Here is a 21,330-nt window from a genome sequence, read left to right as displayed (position 1 = left end):
AATTCAATGTGGGGAAGAACAGCCTTTTCAACCTATGATGCTGAAACAACTGGGCATCCATTGGCAAGAAAACAAACACAAAAATTAAAAACAACAACAAAAAACCCCTCATATCTCATGTGAAAAACAACTCGAGATGGATCATAGATTTAATTTTAAAATGTAAAACTATAAAAATTTTAGAATGCAACATAGGAGACAATCAGAACTAGGGCGAGGTGAAAAGTTCTCAGATTGGACCAAAAGCACAAACTACAAAGGGAAGATTGTTAAATTGGATGGGCCTCATCAGAATTAAAGATGCTTGCTGTGCAAAAGATCCTGTTAAGAAGATAAAATCACAAGTTATAGACTGGGAGAAACTATCTACAGACCACATATCTGGCAAAGGATTCATATCTAAACTGCATCAAGAACTCTTAGGGCTGTGGATTCATCTCTGTGGCAGAGCCATTGCCTAGCATGTGTGAGACCCTGGGTGTGATCCCCAGCACTGGAAAAAACACACAAACCTAAACTGAACAACAAAAACCCAAATGATCCATTTAAAACACAGGCAAAAGACACGAAAAGACATTTCAATAAAGAGAGTGTACAAATGGCAAATATGCACCTGAAACGAGATTCAACATTAAAACTAGAATGAGAAATCACTTCATATCTATGGGAATGGATAAAATTTAAAAAATAGAATGCCAAATGCTGGGCTTGTGAAGACCCTGGGTCAGCTTTACATTGCAGGTAGGAAGGTAAAATGGTCCGTTGTATTGGAAAACACATTGACTGGTTTTTGTAAATCCAGACATACACTTAGAACCCAGCAACATACTTTTGGACATTTATCCTAGAGAAATGAAAATTCATGTTCACACAAAAACTTTTCCATAAATGGTTATTGCTATCTTATCTATAATAGCCCCAAACTGGAAACATCCTAAATGTCCTTTGATGAATGAGCAGTCATACTGTGGAACATTCCTGTCATGGAATGTATCCTCATTAATTTTTTTTAAAAAAACCTATATTGATATCCAACAAATTGAATGGATCTCAAGGGAATTATGCTATGTGTAAAAAAAAACTTATCAATCTTTGAAAAGTTATATACTGTGCAATTTGTTTATATACCATTTCTAACATAGCAAAATTATAGAGATGAGAAATTGATTAGTAGTTGCTGGGGTTAATAATTGCTATGTAGGACTGAGAGGTATGGGTGGTCATAAAGCACAGAGATGCATGGAACTACAGACATACACACAAATGCATACACAAACAGCGAGGAGAAACTGTGAATCACAGCAATTTCCTGGCTGTGACATACTAAAGCTATATAAGATGTTATGGCTGAAGGAAACTGGGTGAAGGGTCATTAAAACCTTCCTTTAAGTATTTTGCAACATTCTGTGAATTGGTGTAATTATTTCACAATGAAAAGTTTAAAAAAAGAGTATGTGGTAAAATCAGATATTTAAAAGATGATGAGAAATAGTAACATGGCAAACAAGGTCAGAATTAGTACATGAAGTGGCAGCAGTCACATTAGCAGAACAGAACCCGTCTGGACTTGAGGACTAGGATGTCTTAGGGGAATGTTTAAAAGTGTCTTTGGGTTATCTTTAGAGCAGAAAGAAGGGCCAGCTATATGCCCAGCTGGGAGCCAATAAATAATACCAATGATAGCAAACAATGAAGCCTTGATTTTTCTACTGATATTTTGTTGGAGTCTTCTTTGCTGACAAAACAAAAATGTTCTTCTTTAGACTGAAATGGGTGGGGAAATAACACTGTGAAAAAAGACAGGAAGCTTAAAGTTGGTGAGAAATCCTGTGTTCCATGTGCTAGACTCACAAGAGCCCACAGATGTGGGAAAGTCTCTTGTGGTTTAGATATGAGGTGTCCTCCAAAGGCTCACGTGCAAGAATGCAAGAATGTTCAGAGGTGAAATGATGGGGTCAGGAGAGCCTTCACCTAATCAGAGCATTCATCTGCGGATAGGTGGTGACTGCAGGAGGCTGGAGTTAGGGGGTGATGGAGGCGTCCATCAAGATTTTCAAGGAAGGCCAGAGAGGCCAGGCAGAGTGTAGCAGGGTCAGAGTCTGCAGGAAACCTCTGAAGGGGTGATGTAGAGATGTGAGGAAGAAGCTGAAGCTACTATAGAGACCCCCAAGATGAAGACATACCAGTACTGCAGAATGTCTGCCTAGCAAAGCTGCAGGAATTGAGCCAAGAGAATTGAGAGGCCATGTGGGTTGCTACCCGCAAAGCCATAGGGGTGGAGCTACCCAAGCTCTTTGGAGAGGATGTCAGGATGCCCTGCGCCCCGGATGCTGAACATGGAGCTACGGGACTTGCTTGTCCAGCTGGATTTTGATCTTGCTTTGGTCTCCTCCTTTCTTTCTGTGCCCCTATTTCTCCCACGTGGAAGGGAAAAGTTTACTCTGTACTTTTATATATTGGACACATGTCACTTGCTTCTGATTTTTACAGGAGCTCATGCTGAGAGTTTGCCTTGATTTTCAAAAGAGACTTTGAACTTGGATTTGGGGGCACTCCTGGAACAGCTGACTCTGGGGACTCTTGAAAATGGACTAAATATTTTTTGCATTGTGAGACACACATGAGCTTTGAGGGACAAGGGTGGAATATTATGGTTGAGATGTGAGGTGTCCCCCCAAAGCTCATGTATGAGACAATGCATGAGGGTTCAGAGGGGAAAAGACTGTTAAGAGAACCTTAACTCAGTTGGAGAATTAATCCCCTGGTAGGGGGAGGTAGGTTGTGGTTGGAGGAGGTGGGTGACTGGGGACACGTTTGGGGTTTATATTTTGTCCTGGTGAGGAGAGGTCTCTCTCTCTCTCTCTCTGCTTCCTGGTGCCATGTCCCCAGCCACTTTCCTCCACCACACTCTTCTACCATGATGTTCTGCCTCATCTCAGTCCCCAAGGAATGGAGTTGGCTGCTTACGGACTGAGATCTCTGAAACCATGAGCCCCCAAATAAACTTTTATTCCTCTAATTGTTCTTTTCAGGTCTTTTGGTCACAGTGATGAAAAATCTGATTGAAACACAGTCCTCCTCAAGGTACAGGCACAGCAGGAGGATCAGGAAGACCCAAGCCAGACAAATGTGCCTAATTTTCAAAAATGTAGAAACAGGTGCATCCCAGAAAGATATATAGTCCACAGACATAAACAGAAATCCTCTCATTCCAACTCAAATGCTCCATGGTTGAGGTGGGAGATGGGGCAGAACACTAGACCCAGAAAGGACCTGGGTTTCTGTTAAACCTTAAGTACGACGAGAGCCACAGGGATGTCTGGTCCCCTCAGGTACCAAAGCAATCACTGTGTGATCATTTCACAATGTATATCAAATCATTGCAGTTATACTGTAAACCTATACAATTTTTGTTTTTCAATTCTATCACAAAAAGTTGGTAAGGCTGGGCATGGTGGCGCACACCTGTAATCCCAGCGGCTTGTGAGGCTGAGGCAGGAGGATCGCAAGTTCAAAGCCAGCCTCAGCAAAGGTGAGGTGCCAAGCAACTCAGTGAGACCCTGTCTCTATATAAAATACAAAATAGGGCTGGGGATGTGGCTCAGTGGTCGAGTGCCCCTGAACTCAATCTCCAGTAACCCCCCCAAAAATGTTGGTAAGAACAACATAAAAAGAGCACCCTGCTTTCGGAGGTGATAAAGGAACAGAGTGGGGCTTGCTACTACTGGGCAGCTCGGAGGGAGAAGGTGTGATGTCACACAATGGCCATAGAGAGGGAGAGAGACTATTTTGCTTGAAAAATAACCTGCAAAATTCATACTCATTGCCATTTTTAGATTAATTTTAGATAAAATGGTTACATTTCAAAAGTTTCTGAAGCTTCTTTCTAAAAGTTGCTTCAGAGTATGTATAAAACACCCCTCATGGTATTGTTGAGTTGTTAAAAAAAAAAAAAGTTTTACGTTTTTTCAAGCAGGGGAAGGTAATCTTTTATATTTCAACACCAGCAAGAATGGACAAAAATAAATGAGAACATGATCTGGCCAATGTTTTCCAGTGATGTTTTTGGTGAACTCTGGGTGAAGAAACAAACACACAATCAAACAACTCTATGTGGCAGAAAAGAGAAAGAAAAAAAGAAAGGAAAAAGGAAAGAAGGAAGAGAGGATGGGGGGGGGGAGAGAGAAACAGAAAGGAGAAAAAGAAGAAAGAAAAAAGCAGGAAAGATCTTTAGCAGGATAAACAGAAATAAAGTCGTTGGGAGCATCAGTAATGAAACAAGTCGTCTCAATCAATGTGACGAACCCTGAGGGGTCACTGTGTTTCAGAGCCCCACAGTCATTACAGCTCATAATGATACTCATCTGGAAAGTTCCATATGTTCCATGAACTTTGAATTAGAAGGCAGGAAGTTATCCACATGATAGGAAAATGTTCCATGCATAAGGGAGGGGTGTTGGTATTTTGGTCCCATTTTTAGTCCATGGCACCCACAACCCAGGTCAGCTATCTGGGAGTGCCCCTGACTCGCATTTCCCTCACCTCCCTGTAGAGCGCCCCCACCACCACCCCGTACCTGATCTGACTTCTAATATTTCTCCAGGACATTCTCCCTTTTCCTTCCATAAAGCCCCTGCCCCTCATCATCTCTTGCTGCCATCATCCTCTCTGTCCTCACCTCTTTCCAGCCTGTCCCCCAGTCTCCCATCTACCACAGCGAGCAACTCGGATGCAAACCAGTGCTTCTTAGCCCCATGTCAGCCTCCTCCATCATCTCAGGATAAAGTCTACATTCCTTGGTCCCCGCCTCAATTCCACTGAGCTTCTCCTCCCAGATTTGGCCCCATAGGATAAAGCCATTTGCATTTCTTATTATATATAGACATGTGGCTCCCACCCCTGCCCCAGACACTCCCCTCTCTGTCACTCACCTTCTTTTCCCTTTTAACTTTAGAAGTGACTCTACTTTTAGGCCCCATACCAGGTAGCTCCTTCCATGGTTTCCTGTAAAAATCTTTGTCACAGCTGGTGACAAACTGTATGGGAAAGGTCAGCTTATGGATAGCCCTCACGCCACCACCACCAAGCGTGGACTCCTCAAAGCCAATGGTCCTGTTCATTCATGTCTCTTGCCTGGGTGCTGCACTTGGTGCCCAGGGGGTAGCATGTTTGATTAGCTGATTTTCTAAAACACTTTCTATATCCTAAAAAGCCACATATCCAGGACACTATATTCTGAAAAGTTCTGAACAGCCAACAGTGATTACAGTGACGCACACACATGCCTTTCTCTGCATTATACCATAAATTCCTTAAGACAGCACCCCAACCCTTCATCTTCCTGCATCCACCAATTCCAGACCAGGCCAAGGGACAGACCAGGGATGTTATTTCCACACACCCAAAGTCCAGAAAACCTGAAAGTGGGAATGCCTAATCACCTTGGAAGATGATTCCAGGAGAATGTTCTAGAATGGGAAAAATCAGAGACTGACTGTGGGAAGCAAACCCACCCCTGGCTTAAAAATGCTAACAGATTCTAGGAGATTTAAAAAACACATCACCTGGGTAACACTGAGGGAGAAAATAGAGACAACAGGGTGGAATGAATTTTTAAAACCTGTGTTCAATATAGGACAAACTAATTCTGAAGCTATGAACATATCCCGACCAACATGAAATGAAGACTGTGTTTCTGGATCAACACCTCAGTTACAACAGAATCTATCAAAGAATTTTAAAGGAATTGCACCAAAAAAACATGTGGTGCTTGGCTTCAGCACAGTAGAAGTTTTTGACCTCCTCAGTTCTACATATTAATTTAACATACAACCTGTGTGTCAGAATGAGATACTCATTAAAAAGTGGGCATTTAATAAGCACTAGCATTTATTCAAGGCAAAAATATTCAATTAAGATTTAAAGAATGGCGAAGTATAAGAAAAAAAAACCTTAAATGCTAAAGATATAACATCTATTATATAGCATTCCAGAGATTCCATACATTCTGATACATTCCAGACTTGCATAGTGAGAGTCAGATGCAAAATCCAATAAGGGTGCAAATCTAGATTTTCTATCGACTGGTCTCCTTATAGCTCAACAACAGAAAGACTGAATTACCAGATAATTCTGTTATTAGGAGGGGGTACTTTACCACAGATTTCAAAGGTCTCTATCCCAGGAAACATGATTTGGTCAGAAGCTGCTTCTTCTTCAGTGTTCCCCAAGAATGCTTCCTCCTTGAAGGATGCCTTATTTTCCATTACTAAGCTTTATAGGTGGACAAAGTCCTGGAGCCAGCAGAAATGCTCCCCTAAGAGGAACCACTCGTTCCCATGTAACCGCTGTAGCTACTGGTAGACCACATAGGACTTCCCTTTGGCTCTGATTTCTGAATTTGCAAAATGTTTTCTGACATGATCGGGGGGACAGGGTATTTCTCAAATACAGGTCATTCCCATGTGGAGCTTCTGCTTACTGCAGCTTACTGTTCAGGGTGATCTTGGAACTTTGGGACACTCCCTTGTTCCCAGACCTCTGGATGACCCTTGCAAGGATGGAAGGAGGGTTCTCTTCCTCCCCTCTGCCTGGAGCAGGCTAGCTGTCCCAGGACCTCCCCAGACCACACTGAAATCTCCCTTTTCTGACCTACTTCAACGCTTAGAGAGCTCATCCTTTGCTACTCAAAGCCTGGTCCCTGGACCATCGACATCAACATCACTTGGGAATTTGTGAGACATGCATCGTCTTGGCTACTCCCTTATAGAGACTGAATCCAAATACATTTAAATAAGATTCCCAAGTGACTCATATGCACATGAAAGTTTGAAAGGCATTGTTCTGTAGCACACATTTTAGCACCTGGCTGGAGTTCTTCTTGTGGTTTTCCCAGGTTCTGGGTGTGTGGATGTGCATGTGTTCTTGCTCCGGCAGCCCTGGTGAGATCTGAGCTCCGTGAGGGCAGGATGCTTTCCCTCTCGGTCTCCTGTCACCATCCCTACAAAGAATGTTAGCATGGTGGTTAAGACGCAAATACTAAGGACCAGAAGACCTGCTTCAAGTTCTCTCTCTTCTCCATAGGAGCTGTGTGACCAGGGCAATCCACTCAAGCTTTCGGCCTCACTTTCCTCATTTGTAAAATAAGGAAAATGCTGATAAATGTTGTATGGAGTGAATTAAATCACGTAAGGTGGCTAAGCATGCACCTGGTACTTAATAAACACTATGGCCATATTGCTGTCTTCCCTGGAGAAGCAGCGAAGCTGCAGGTACCAGGGAGATGAAGGTGTGCCTTTGTCTTAACATCGCTCACAGTCCAGTATGAAAGATGGACATGGACACGGATGAAATTGCAGAAAGTTGCTGTGCAGTGAGCAATGACAGATGCTGCTGAGAGGGCAGTCCTGGTGCAGGGGAGGCAAGGAAGGTGGGCCTATCAGAAAAAGCTTCACTACCTAAATCAAGGAGGTGGTGTTAGAGGGCTGACGGGATTGATCTGGAGATCAAGAAAAGGCAAGGGCTTCCCAGATAGGAAACAGAAGGAGTCTAAACTCACTGAGGCAGGGCAGCTGGTGAGATCTGGAGTCTCTTTGGGACAGAAAAGGTAAAGAGAGTGCACAGCAGATGAGGCCGGAGCCAAGGTGGGGCACTCTCTTTGGCTGGGGGCATGGCAGAAAGTGAAAGGGGAATGGAATTCAGAAAAGTGTGTTACTGGAAGTCCCCTGCAAGACAGGCATCCCTGGTGGCGCCCACAATTTCAACACAAGGAGGTCACTGGTTTTGGCAGAGGGCCAGGAACAGAAGCTGGGAAGGAGAAGACTGAAGGAGAGAATTGGGATGAGGAAGTTGAGGCAGCTGGCCAGAAGTCTGGGGCAGAGAGTGCCCAATCATAGAGGACTTCCCCCTCGGGAGGGAAACCCCCAGGCAGATAAACCTGCTCACTCTTGATCCTAGTACCTCCCTTCTGCCTCCGCCTCTTCCTCCTCAGCTTAGTGCTGATGCTCATGGGGGTGGGGATGGGGCTCATTAGAAAATGCTATGGGCATGATATTCTCCAGTTCCATCCATTTACCACAAATGCCATAATTTCATTCTTCTTTATGACTCAGTAATATTTCAATGTGTATTTATACCACATTCTCTTTATCCATTCATCCATTGAAGAACACCTAGGTTGTTTCCATAGGTTGGTAGGTGAAACAAGCTCATCCCCCCAAAAAAACCAAAGGCCAAATGTTCTCTCTGATTTATGGATGCTAACCCCAAACGAGGCAGGTTGGGAGGTGAAATAATAGAAATAATTGGATTAGACAAAGGGAAATGGAGGGAAGGGAGGAAGGATGGGAATAGGAAAGAGAGTGGAATGAATTGGACATAACTTTCCTATCCTTATATATGAATACACGACCAATGAAACCACTTCATGTAGATCTGTAAGAGTAGGATCCTAAATAGAATAAGTTGTGCTCTGCCGAAATACATTCTACTGTCATGTATAACTAAAAAAGAATTTTTTTTAAAAAAGAAAATGCTATGGGATAATTATCAAGTATTTATTTTTGGAGGGATTATTTAGTGGATGTCAAATACTTTTCAGTTCTGGCTCTGGGGCTAGATGCACCTGAGTCTTGAACTCAGCTCTTCCATGAATTTGCGGTATGGAATTGGTTAAATGACTTCACTTCTCTGAACCTCAGCACAAATTCATAGCTGCTGGAGCATGGAGTGTTACCTAGGATCTGTCGTTACTTATCTGCTAGGCATAAAATAGCCAACACTCGCAACTTAGCTTTCTTGGATGATGCAGTTAGAAAGGATTGGCATTAAAATTCGAATCCAGGACATCTTGCCTCTGTAACCTGGTTTAATTCTGATTTAATCCAGAGGCTCCAATCCAGATGTTTGCACCAGAGGAACTTCTTGAAAACACACACGCCAGCTTCCCACTTTCTGCCTAAGAGAGGTGTTAATAAGTGACTCTAATGTGCAGCCAGGGGGAAGACATCTGAGAGGGTAATGAAATGTCCACTTACAGCACAGATATGGGGGAGCCCTTAACCCCATCTTGGGGGAATCCATTTAGGATGAACTATATGAAATTACTGATGTTCATCCCTTTTTCACATGCAATAAATCGAAATTTATGTGACTCAAACTAATCTTTCCATGCCACAGGGCCTGAGACTAAGAGCCTGGCCCAGAATAGCCTTGTGAAGATGCAGTTCTCAAGATAAATAGTTTAAAAAAGTAAATGTTTTTTTTTTTTAAATCTAAATCTATACAAAAATTCTTTGATCAGATAAATAGCAACATTTAAAATAAAGCCAACATTTAAAATAAGCCAATGCACTTATAACAATGCTGCTCACACACTCACCCTGGCCCCGGCCCTCTCATTAGCCCTGGGTCTCAGTGTTCCCATTGCAGGGAAGGGCACGACTGTGCCCACAGGGTGACTGGGAGGACCAAGGGAAGTGACAAGTTGAGTAAGCACATTTGTAAACAAAAGGGCTCTGTGCTGAGTGGCACTCAACACCAGGTCAGCATCAATGTGACACCCTGAAAAACCCCTTAAACCTTCCATCAAGCAGAAATCACACAACTGTACCACATTTCCTAATTTCCTCCTATATTCTTATCTCCTAGAACACAGATCTGGCTGCTTCTTCCCCAAAGTAGTTGATTTGCATTTGGGAACCAGGTTGCTCAAGAAATGCAGTGTTTGGCTTTATTTTTCCAGCAGAGTGAACATAATTGGATTGGAGTATTTAAATGTCTATTCGAAGAGGCCGCAATACGCTTACATCAACTTCTCATGTTCTCTGAAGTGACAGCCAAGTGGCTCTCGGTGCTTTATTAGACAAGAGAAATGGGGGTGGGACCCCCATGTGAGTCTGACCCACTCTCAGAAGCCTCTCTGCAGAACTCGATTTTGCAGTAACTAGTGGGTCCCAAATTAGTTCAGTGAGTGAGTTGCCTGGAAAAATCAGCAAGAAGGACCCTTGAGTAACCGCATTCCAGCTCAAAACTGGGGAAACCATGTTATTGCATGATATAAAAATCACCCACACCAACCTAAGAGTCCAAAGCAAAACTCACTGCAAACAGGCAAACCAAGTCTCCACCCTTCTTCTGGCCTCCCTGCCATCCTGGACTCACAGTGGGGTCATGGATGCTCTTGTCCACCTGAACACCCCAGCACAGCCGATGAGATATGTTTTATATAGGGGACAAATTTTTGAAAATGTTCTATCAACTATCTATTTTTCCTTCCAGTGTGAGTGACAGTGGATCACACATCATCCTCGGGACCAGCTCAGTGTCTGGTGCATAAGAAGTCTGAGGACTGACGATTAATTCTAAAAATTAAAAATCAAAAGCACAAATGACCTAGACAGGTGAATAAATTGTAATATAGCCATACAACGGGACAATAATCATCAGCCATAACAAGAAATCAGCCACCACATGCATGACTCTAAAAATTCCTTTATGTTGAGCAAAAGAGGTCAGACCTCAAAGAGGATATCACGTGTGATTCTGTTCATATATGTTTCAGAACTAGCAAAACTCACCTGTGGGGTCATGAAGTAGCCATGATAGTCTGGGATTGAGGAGGACTGACTACAGTAAAGCACAGAGGAAATTTCTGGGGGATGGAAATTTCTGTATCTTGATTCTGTGTTAGTTGTAAAACTCATTCAACTTTACATTTGCAATATGTACATTTTACAGTATGTAACTTACACTTCAATAAAGTTAATTAAAAGAGACATTAAGGAAAAGAGATGTAAGACTCGTTACTGTCAGACCTTAGCTCAACACACATCTTTCATCTTTGGAGAACCACTAAAATGGGAGAGGTGACAGGCGTGGGACTGGTCACACAGAGCCTCTCCTGCCTTTGATTAGGACTCACATGTTGGAATGGTTGTGTCAGGATTGCAATCTGTGCTCTGAGAACAGAAGAATAGAGAAGCAAATTGATCCACACAGGACAAAATCCAGAAGGCAGTTACCTCCCTGCTCCAACGTTAGGGGCACAAGTTCTCTAGGACCCAGATAACACACCCTGCCTTCCCGGCACCTGAGATGTTTTCACAAGGGATCGAACTTTTGATTCAACTAACTAGCAATCAGATGTAAAAATGCATTCCTTTCTAGGAGAGGAAATGGGGACTTTCACTGATGTGTCAATGAGTAATACTCTCCCTTTCTCTGAGCAGGTTCAGGGGGTTGAGCAGGTTGGAGGAGACGTGGAACTCAAAATACTGACCCCGGAGGCTCTGCACAAGAAGGTGTCAAAAGAAGCCAAGAGCCACTGTTAGAAACTGCAGTTTTTACAGTTGTATAAGGATGATCTGGGCTCATTCTCATTGATCTAAAACAATTTTGCCTGAGCAATCCGGGTTTGAGAGCAAACGGGATAGAACAAAAAATTAATCAGAACTATTGGGAAGGTGGTGGTTAGTCATTCTCCAGGCATGCGTAAGACAATGCAGGTGTGTTCAGAGGTGAAATGATTAGATCGTGAGAGCTGTAACCTAATCTGTGGATTCATCCATTTGACAGATTAATAATTTGGATTAATGGGTGGTAGTGGGCAGGTAGGTCATGGCTGGAGAAAGTAGGTCTCTGGGGATGTGCCCCTGGGATTCTATTATCCCTGGCTCCTTTCACTCTCTTGCTTTGCTTCTTAGTAGTCATGAGCTGGGCTGTTTTCCTCTGCCTTGACTTCCTGCCACGGTGTTCTGCCTCACTCAGGCCCACAGCAATGGAATCAGCCGACCATGGACCATAAGCCAAAATAAACCTTTCCTCCTCTACGTTGTTCTGGTAAGGTATTTTGATCATGGACAAGAAAACCCGACTAAAACACTGAGCCACATCCTCCTGGGGTCAGGCTTTACCCTGTTATTTTTAGTCACTCAGTCCTTCCCAATTGTTCATCCATTCCACCCTCTGGCTGTGCCTCCTGCCCTTACAGTGCACTCCTTTAGCATACTAACTCCAGCAATCCCCTGTCATTAGGACCTCTGATCTATTTTTCTACCATTCTCCCAGGGCCCATGGTCTACTTCATGTCCTGTCTCCTACTTGATTAGTCTAAATTCCTGGCCAGCCGTTACAATCACCTCTTGCACACATCTTCAACTCCTTCATCCTCCTTTTACTTGGTAAAAAGAGAAAAAAAAACACAACTGTGGGTAAAGCTCAATGGTAAAGTGCTTACCTGGTGTGCACGAGGCCCTGGGTTCGACTCCCAGCACCAAAAAAGCAAAAAAAACAATAATAACAACAACAATAACAACAACAACAAAACACCCCCAAACCCCCCATAACTCTAACAGATCTGATTCTGCTCTGTGCAGTTGAATGTGACTGGGGGGAAAATGATGTGATCATGCTGATGATCTCATTTTAATTACATGACACAAACTGTCAATGAAAATTAATCCTGTCTGGTAATTGTATGATAGTTCTTTGTTCAACTCACTCTCCCAAGCAACTCTTGCGTATCTGTCTTCATTTCATTTCCTGTCTTCATTCTCAGCTGCCAACCTTGCCCTCCTCTTTACTGAGAAAACTCCAAGACTCCCAGCACCTCCAGCATCTGCACCAAGGATTCTGCCATCTCCTCATGATGTAGATGAAATTTCCAAGCACTGATCAAAAGCCAAATCCTCTATGTGGGTGCTAACCCACACAAGGGAGGGTGTGTGTGTGTATGGAGGGGGGAGAATTGAAGTTCATTGGAGTAAACAAAGGGGAATGAAGGGAAGGGAGGGAGGATGGGAATAGGAAAGAGAGTAGAATGAATTGGACATAACTTTGTAACTCCACATCATGTACGTCTGCAAGAATGGGATCCTGATTAGAATAAGTTATAATCCATGTAATGTTTAATATGTCAAAATACACTCTGCTGCCATGTATATCTAAAAACAACAACAGGAACAAAAAGAGCCAGTCCCTCAAGGTAGGCACCAAGTTCCACCCCCTCTCACCTATTCAAGGCCATTTCCCCAGCAGACACTTTCTTCCTTCAAATCTACAGCATTGATTTCACAGTCTCCACTAGGGCATCCTCAACTGCTGAGCACACGTATTGCTATTTCTCCCTCCTAACACAATTGCTCTTGACTCTCTTATAACCTACCACCTAGTACTTGACTCTCCTTTCTACTGAACTTCCTCAGGCTCCCTGCCTTCAGTTCCTCTCCTCTCAAGCTCATTTACAACAACTCCAGTGGGGTTTTCATCACCTTCACTCAACCCAAACTGCCCTGGTGAGTATCTCTGATGAACTCTGCGTGGGACACTCTGTGATCACGATTTTAGTCATGTTTCTTATAATCAGCCCTTCATCGAGTTGGCCATGCCCTCCTTGGAATGATCTCTTTAGTTGTCTTCTAAAACAGCACTTTCTTGATAGTTTCCCCATCTCAGAGAATAGAGCCATTCTCTACTTATTTTACCGATTTCTTCCTTTTTCCATCTCTTAATGTTACAGGATTCTACTGGTTACCTTTTTTCTCTTTTAACTACACTCACTTTCTTGGTGATGTTACTTATCTTGAGGTTTAAAATACCACCTGTGTCTTGATTCCAAAATGTATTTCTAGATCAGACTTCCAGCTTGACTGGTAAATTGCAGCTAATTTCTGTCGATTGCAACCATCAGCACAGTCGTGGCTGCCCATCGCCAACCCCTCTGCCCTGTGGGAACAGCAACCAATTTTTCCTGCCTGGCTGCTGAAGCTACAGTAGGCAATCAGGACCTTGCCCTAGAAATTCTTAGATTTCTGTGTTCTGAGTATGAATTGCTGTTTCTGATCACTGAGGGGTGGATAAACATGAAGGCTTGGGGATTATTTTAATCCCCATCAACTGAGTGGCTTCCAGAAGGCTTCAAGACCAGTGCTTGTGGTTTTGGACATTCAAAAATGGCCCCATGTAAAGGGACGATTAGAAATCGTCTGTGTATGCCCAGAGAAAGAGGCAAGTTCAAGAAAGACCTGAGAAGACCACAAGTTTTCATTTTAGACTGATTCCCATCATAGACGTATAGTATAATGACCAAAGAGCAAATTTGAGGGAAAGGAGAGAATATTATTTTTGAGTTAAAACATAATAAGATTTAATGTCCATTTCTCAGTGACAACTGAGAGGTATACAACAAAACAATAAAGTATGGCTCATTCAAAGGAACAAAACCCATGGGCAGAAAACATGCTTGAAGAAGCCCAAACACCAGACTTACTAGACAAAGTCTTTAAAACAACTGTCTTAGAGAGGACCAGAGAGCTAAAGGCAGATATGCACAAAGAGAGGCAAATAATATATGGACAAAATGAAGATCTCAATAAAGATGTATAAAATATTAAAGGGACCAAAAAGAAGTTCCTGAGTGGAAATAATATATAATAAAATGAGAAAATACACGATAGAGATTGAAAATCAGGTTTGATCAAGCTGAAGAAAGAATCCCCACAATTGAAGTTACACCATTGAGATTACTGAGTCTGAAGAACAGAAAGAAAGAAGAGTAAAGAAAAGTGAACAGAGCCTAAGGGACCTGTAGGGTACCAAGAAGACCAATACACACATTGTGGCAATAGGACCTCAGGGACCTAAGGGACCTGTAGGGTATCAAGACCAACATGCACATTGTGGTAATTCCAGAAGGATAAGAGGGATAAAATATCAGAAGAATATTTGAAAAAATACAACTAGGAAATAGCCCAAACTTGATGAAAGATACAAATCTACAAATTCAAGAAGCTCACTTAATAAACAAGTGGGATAAACTCAAGGAGATTCATGACAATGGGCATGAATAACATTTTCTATAAAGAAAAAAAAATATGCAAAGCAGCAAGAGAAAAGCCACCCATCACATACAAGTCTTCTCAATGATTTCTCATCAGAAATCAGAGATCACTCAGTGTGTTGATATATTCAAATGGTTAAAAGAAAAAAAAAGCTGTTAGTTGAAAATTTAATATTGGGCAAAACTGTCCTTCAGAAGTAAGGGAGAAAGGATGATAGGGTGGGAGAAAATCTGATGGAGTTTGTTACCATGAAACCAGCCCCACAAGAAATGTTAAAGGCAGTCCTTCAGGATAAAATGAAAGGAAATATCATAGTAACTGGAAGCCATATGAAGAAATAAAGATCTCTAAAACAAGATTAATTCCAGGGTTATTATAAAAATAGACCTGATTGTAATTTTGAACTACAACTTTATTTTTAATTTTATAAGCTATTGAAAGATAAATGCATAAAAATTCAATTTCTAGTCTACTCTGTTGTGCACAGGATTTAGAGAAACATCAATGACTGAAAGGGGAGATAGGGCACTTCAACAACTGTTGTATTCTATTAGGATGGTTTAAATTCAAACTAGATTGTTAAAACCTTAAGATGTAAATAGAATTCCCATGGTAACCACAAAGAAAATATTTATGGAATTTACACATAAGGAAATGATAAGGAAATCAAAATGTTTCACTACAAGAAATCAACTAAGCAGAAAGAAGGCAGTACCAGAGGAAATGAAACACAAAAGTTTACGAATAAAATAGCAAAATAAAACAAATAGCAAAACGCACAAATTCTTTCCTTATTGATAATTAAATATTAATGGATTCCTGTCAAATGACAGGGCTTGGTAAAATAGATTAAAATATGATACAAACTACATGCTGTCTGCAAGATGCTTACTTTAGATTTAAAGACATAAATAGATTGAAAGTGAAAGGATGAAATGATAATCCACATAAAAGTGATAAAAAATAGAGGTGATATGGTGATATTATCCAACAAAACAGACTTTAAATTTAAACTGGTTACCAGTAAAAGATTCAATACAACAAGAAGATATGACAATTATAAATGTTTACAAATGTTATTTTTTTGAATATGACCATTCAAATTCCAGATGTTAAAACATAATGGCTGGCTGGGCCTGGTGGCTCAAGCCTATAATCCCAGTGGTTGGTGAGCCTGAGACAGGAGGATTGTGAGCTCAAAGCCAGCCCCAGCAATTCAGTGAGGCCCTAAGCAACTTAGCAAGACCCTGTCTCAAAATAAAAATTTAAAAAGGGCTGGGGATATAGCTCAGTGGCCCCTGGGTTCAATCCCCAGTACAAAAAAGAAAGAAATTTAATAGCTAGTGGTATTAAGTGTCCAGAGGTAATGAGGCCAGACATGGTGGTGCATGCCTGTAATATCAGCTGCTGGGGAGGCTGAGGCAAAAGGGTCATGGGTTCAAAGCCAGCCTCAGCAGCAGTGAGGTGCTAAGCCACTCAGTGAGACCCTGTCTCTAAATAAAATACAAAATAGGGCTGTGGATGTGGCTCAGTGGCGAAGTGCCCCTGAGTTCAATTCCCAGTACACCCCAAAAAAGATAATTAGGTCATCCCCTCATTAATTGGGTTAAGACTCATAAAAGAGGTTCCAGCAGCCTTTTGCTTGCTGACCCTTCTACCTTCTGCATATTTTTCTCCTTTGAAGGTCATGGCAATAAGGCAACATCCTGGCAGCAGAGATCAGCCATCTCCAGACAACTGCATCAGCTGGCACCCTGATCTTGAACTCTCTAGCCTCTAGGAGTGTAAAAAATAAATTTCTAATTTTTACAAATTACCCAGTCTTGGATGTTTTGTTATAGCAGCATGAATAGACCCAACCTTCAAAATACATGAAGCAGAAACTGACAGAATTCAAGAGAGAAACAGGCACTTTAATAGTCTACTTTCAGTAGCAGATAGTTCAGGTGGACAGAGGAAATCGAGGACTTGAACAACAAACTCACTAGACTTGACAGGCACGTACTGAAACTCCACCCAATGATAGAATCTGCATTCTGTGTTCTGAAGTACACGAGGCACATTCACCAGGACGCAGCACATGTCAGGCCACAAACTCAGTCTGGACAGATTTTCAAAGGTAGATGTCATGCAAAGTATCTTCTCTGACCGTGAGAGGCAGTCAGACATCAACAACAGAAAGAAAAATGGAAAATTCACAAATACATGGAAATTAAACAACACAGTCTAACAACCAGAGTGTCAAAGAAACACACACACACACACACACACACATACACGGTAAGTTAGAAAATGCTTAGGGGTGAATTGAAATTGAAAACATGACATGCTTATGTGCACTTAGAAATTGTTAAAATTGTAAATGTTATATATATATATATATATATATATATATATATATATATATATATATATATATATATATATTTACTAGGATAAAAAAAATGTGATATTGACCAAAATGGGATATTCCCATCCCTTGATGAGTAACAAGACTTTGAACCCAGCAAATGTGGAGAATGGACATCTATCTTCCCCTTTTCTCCACCCTTGAGCCTGTCCCTGCCCATTGTCCCCAAGAAACTTGGGTTCAGAGGGACACTCCCTTTGGGGGAAAAACAGAGTTCATTTACTAGCTGCTCAGTGTCATATGACTCCCTGGGAGACCCAGGATGAATGGAGTGATCTGACCTAAAAAGGGAACTGAGTGCTTGTGAAAGAGGACCCGGGGCTAGGACACTTGCTTAGGTTTCTCTTCTAAATTTCGTCTCTGGGCTCTGCCAGCTGGGAACCTCTGGCATTGAGAGGAGAATGGTCTTGTGTACTGGAAATGCAGGGGGAAGAAAGGTTCTCATGCAATCTTGTGGAGTTCCAGGGGGTACCTAAAAGGCCAAGAGAGGGGGCGGGGATGAGTGGCAGTTTGATATGATGAACAGATAGATCATCAATAGTTGCTCAGGGGTCTCCCAGTCTCCATGCTGGGCACAGCAGGGGCACAGGTGGCTCCTGGGGAAAAGCAGGTAGCCTCAGGCTACAGCAGGAGGGTGAGATCAGTGCTCACTTGACTTGTTAGACCTGAGCTAACCTCAGACGGGATTGGAGAGGAGCCCTAACCATTTAGAATGTTATTAAAGCTTTGCTACACAGTTGCTCAGGGTGACTAGCGCCAACATGAACAGTCTGGGAGCTGTCCAGCATCCATTTCCCCTTCTGAGAACCTGCTAATTTCCTTCTGTTAAGTTGTTTAGATTTGATTTCTATTGTTTATAGATAAAGAATCCAAAGTCCCCTAGCTCTGCACCGGGGGCTTCCAGAGCCTTCTTCCTGCCCTCTTTCTGCTTATCTCTCAAGTCTGTGAGCCCATTGGTTCTGGACTTGCCGTGGCTTTGGGTAAGGTATCCCCTTCACCAGCCATCAGTCAAGGGACTTTACCAGGCCCCTGTCAAGCCAGGGAAAGGAGAGGCTCACCGTTTCCAGAATGAATGTTAATTCACCTCTCAGTTTCAATCCAGTAATGACTGATCCCTTTATGGCAGTCCCCAATTTCACCCATGTTTGAAAGGAACAAATTCTGTCATAGTGTAATAGTAACCAACACACTTTTAAAACAGCCACAAGCTGGCAATGAGTAGGACACCTCCCTTTCAAAGAGCCCCAAGAAAGGGCTCAGAAGCAGCCCCCTTTTCTCTTGGAGCTCAAGGTTTGGGGTTAAGAACATTCCAGATGCCATGGATAAGGCATTTTCCTGCTTGTTTAGTAATGCCTCACCTACATTCAAACCCCCTTTCCTTGTTTGGGATCTTTCTTATTTTTTGAGGGTGAATGGAGGGAGAAATCATATCTGCTAAAGGGAATGAAGAGTTCCCGGCCTCACTTGCACATGGGACTGGTGTCTGGTGTTTCCTGGTTGTGTTAGGATGGTGGTGTGTGTTGCTGAGAGGCCAAAGAAAATACCCAAAGAGGGTGCAGATGGAAGGTTTGCTGAAAACTTCCGGGTATGGTTCAGTGGTGACAGACTGGACAAGGAGCACCTCTTTTCTTTATGTTGCTACTCCACAAAGTCCAGTTGTGGCTGGAGGGACAGACACTTCTTCTCCTCTCCACAATGCTTGTTCCACACCAGTTACAGCAGGGAGAGGGGTTTGATGAGTTAAGTCTACAGAAGCAGTGACATCATTAGCTTAGTTGTTCCATTATTTGATCAGCATGCAACAAAGTGGTTCCCTGCAGATAACACTAACTTGCCCTGCATTCCAGACGTGCCTGGAAGACAGTCAGCATCCTCCAAGACAGTACTTATGGGGACATTCTGGCCAGGCCCACCCTCCTTATTCCCTAGGCTAGGTTCTTGGAGATGGAAAAGTACATTTCAGGGACATGGTGTTTTACTGCCCTCCTTTTCCTGAAGGATAGCACACATGGCGTGTGGCCACCAAAAACACCCACCCGGTTCCTTTAAAGGAGAAGCAGATGACACTGCACACCCAGGAAGAGAAAGCAGCTGGACAAGGCCAAGGGTCCTTCCCCCACCACCCCTGGGCATAGGCAGCAGCAGCAGCTGGGTTCTCACAGAACAGCTGTGTGACATGCTTTTGACTGTGCCCTGCACCCTATCCCTGTCCTTTTCCCAGGCCTATTTTTGCAGTCTTTCTAGGAATTCTGTGCATTCCCCATGATCCTCTAGTAATTTCATTCTCAGCTTAAATCAGCCAGATCATCCATTTCTGTGGCTTGCAGACTGCTACAGAGAGAAGAGTTGCCATCAGTAGGCTTGGGGTCTAGCTCAGTGGTAGAGCACTTGCCCAGCATGCAGGAGATCATGAGTTTCATTTGCAAAACAACAAAAACAAATACCTCCAGGAGGCCCAGGTATTTTGATTTTTGGAGAATAAAAGGGACTGAGTTCCTTACATGAGCAAATAAGGGCCTTGGGCAAGCTCCCCAGCCCTACATATTTGCTGCCTTTTCCTCCATCCAATGGGAATTTCTCTGGCTTTCCTGAATTAGCACAGTTTGTCATGTGGCTGTCCCTTCAGCTTGAACACACTTTCCCATTCCTGCATCTCATCAGGTGGATGCCCATCTCTCAGCCTAAGGGTATCTTCCATGAAGCCTACCGCCAAGTAGAATTGGTCCCCAGGTTTGTCCCCTTTCTCTTTAATGTGTATTCTGCACAGAGACCCTCCCACATCTCAAAGCACCCTGCGGCACTTGTATCTCCAAGGCTCTTCCCTAAACTGTGAGCTCTCCAAGAGTGGGAACCACACGTTGCTGTCTCTTTAACCCCAGTTCAAGCAGAACTGAAAAACTGAAGAAAGGATTGAGAAACATCCCAATGCTGAGGAGCAACTCCCAGGCTGAATTCCAGCAGCATCCAGAATTGTGTCCCTTAGAGAGAAGGGAGGAGAGGAGGAAAGGGCAGGCAGGCCAAAGGCCTTTTTGCTCCCTTATTAACTCTGTTAGATGGAGTTGCCAAGAGTGACCATTCAGAAAGCTTCCGTGATCCCCTGAAGACTCTAAGGAATTTCATAACCAAGTGCACCTGAGATTCATTCTCCAAGGTCCTTGACCTCAGCCCCTAAGTTTTAACAGCTACTACTCACCCTGGGATTCAACTTTCCAAGAATTGCACACTTTAATACAGAACCTACACTGTTAGCTAAGATTGTGCTAGAGGAGAGAGATGGGGGCTGACAACCTTCGCTGAGACTATGTCTGTCTCCTCTCTGCCCTGAGCTTGCTCTGAAATCAAGTGGACATATCAAGGCACTTCCAACCATCCGAAGCCAGGCTCTGCCCCTACTCCATTTGAAACATTTTTTTTTTGAGTGGGACAATGTGCCATAAGCAACCCACTTTGATCCTGGCAGCCTTTGATCTGACCCTGAGCTTTCTCCTGAATGAGGCTGACGTCTAGGGGCTCCTGATTCTAAGAGTGGTGCTGAGTACAGTGAACCCTCTGACACAAAAACATAGGGAGCTGTATTATTAATCTGCAAAAACCCCAGTCTATTGTCTTCTCTCTCATGTCATTTTGGATTGCAGAAGGGAGTTAACTGATGATGATTGTGCAAACTGGATACAAATAAGGGACGCAAAGCCCTGATGCAGAGTTTTAAAGAGCTGGGTGGAGGAAAGCTGAAGTGTTCGGATTTCTGTTAGACTTGCTTCCGAGAGAGTAGATTTTATAGAATTATTTCCCCAGAAGGGGGAAGTGAACTGTCACGTCTTAGTATCCAGCGCGGGCCAGGCTGTTAGGCATTGACCCAGGATCCTCTTCACCACAATCCCCTTTAATGGAATGTCACTGTTTCCTTTTTATAGCTGAAGAATCTGAAGTCATTAAAAGATACCTGTTCAAGGTCATAAAACCTGGTCCATCCGACTGCAGAGCTCAGACATGTCCACCATGTCATACTGAATGGTGGAGTCATTGGGCACTGAAGGGAGGCTGGTTATTTAAATGGCACACTTTTGAGAGAATTTTTGCCTG

General features: G+C 42.9%; 1 protein-coding gene across 1 annotated transcript in view; it reads right to left on the bottom strand.

The window, feature by feature from the left end:
- Marco (macrophage receptor with collagenous structure) overlaps positions 1 to 6,266 on the bottom strand; it is a 36,747-nt gene extending 30,481 nt beyond the window's left edge. The window contains exon 1 of the mRNA XM_077798175.1: positions 6,158 to 6,266. Coding sequence (XP_077654301.1) covers positions 6,158 to 6,266 — 109 coding nt within the window. The remainder of the gene's footprint in view (positions 1 to 6,157) is intronic.
- Between the last annotated feature and the right edge of the window lie 15,064 nt (positions 6,267 to 21,330).

The sequence above is a fragment of the Urocitellus parryii genome, chromosome 1 (assembly GCF_045843805.1).
Source record: "Urocitellus parryii isolate mUroPar1 chromosome 1, mUroPar1.hap1, whole genome shotgun sequence".
NCBI lineage: Eukaryota > Metazoa > Chordata > Mammalia > Rodentia > Sciuridae > Urocitellus > Urocitellus parryii.
The sequence above is the reverse complement of the archived record's forward strand: the minus strand, read 5'-3'. Positions and strand labels throughout refer to the sequence as shown.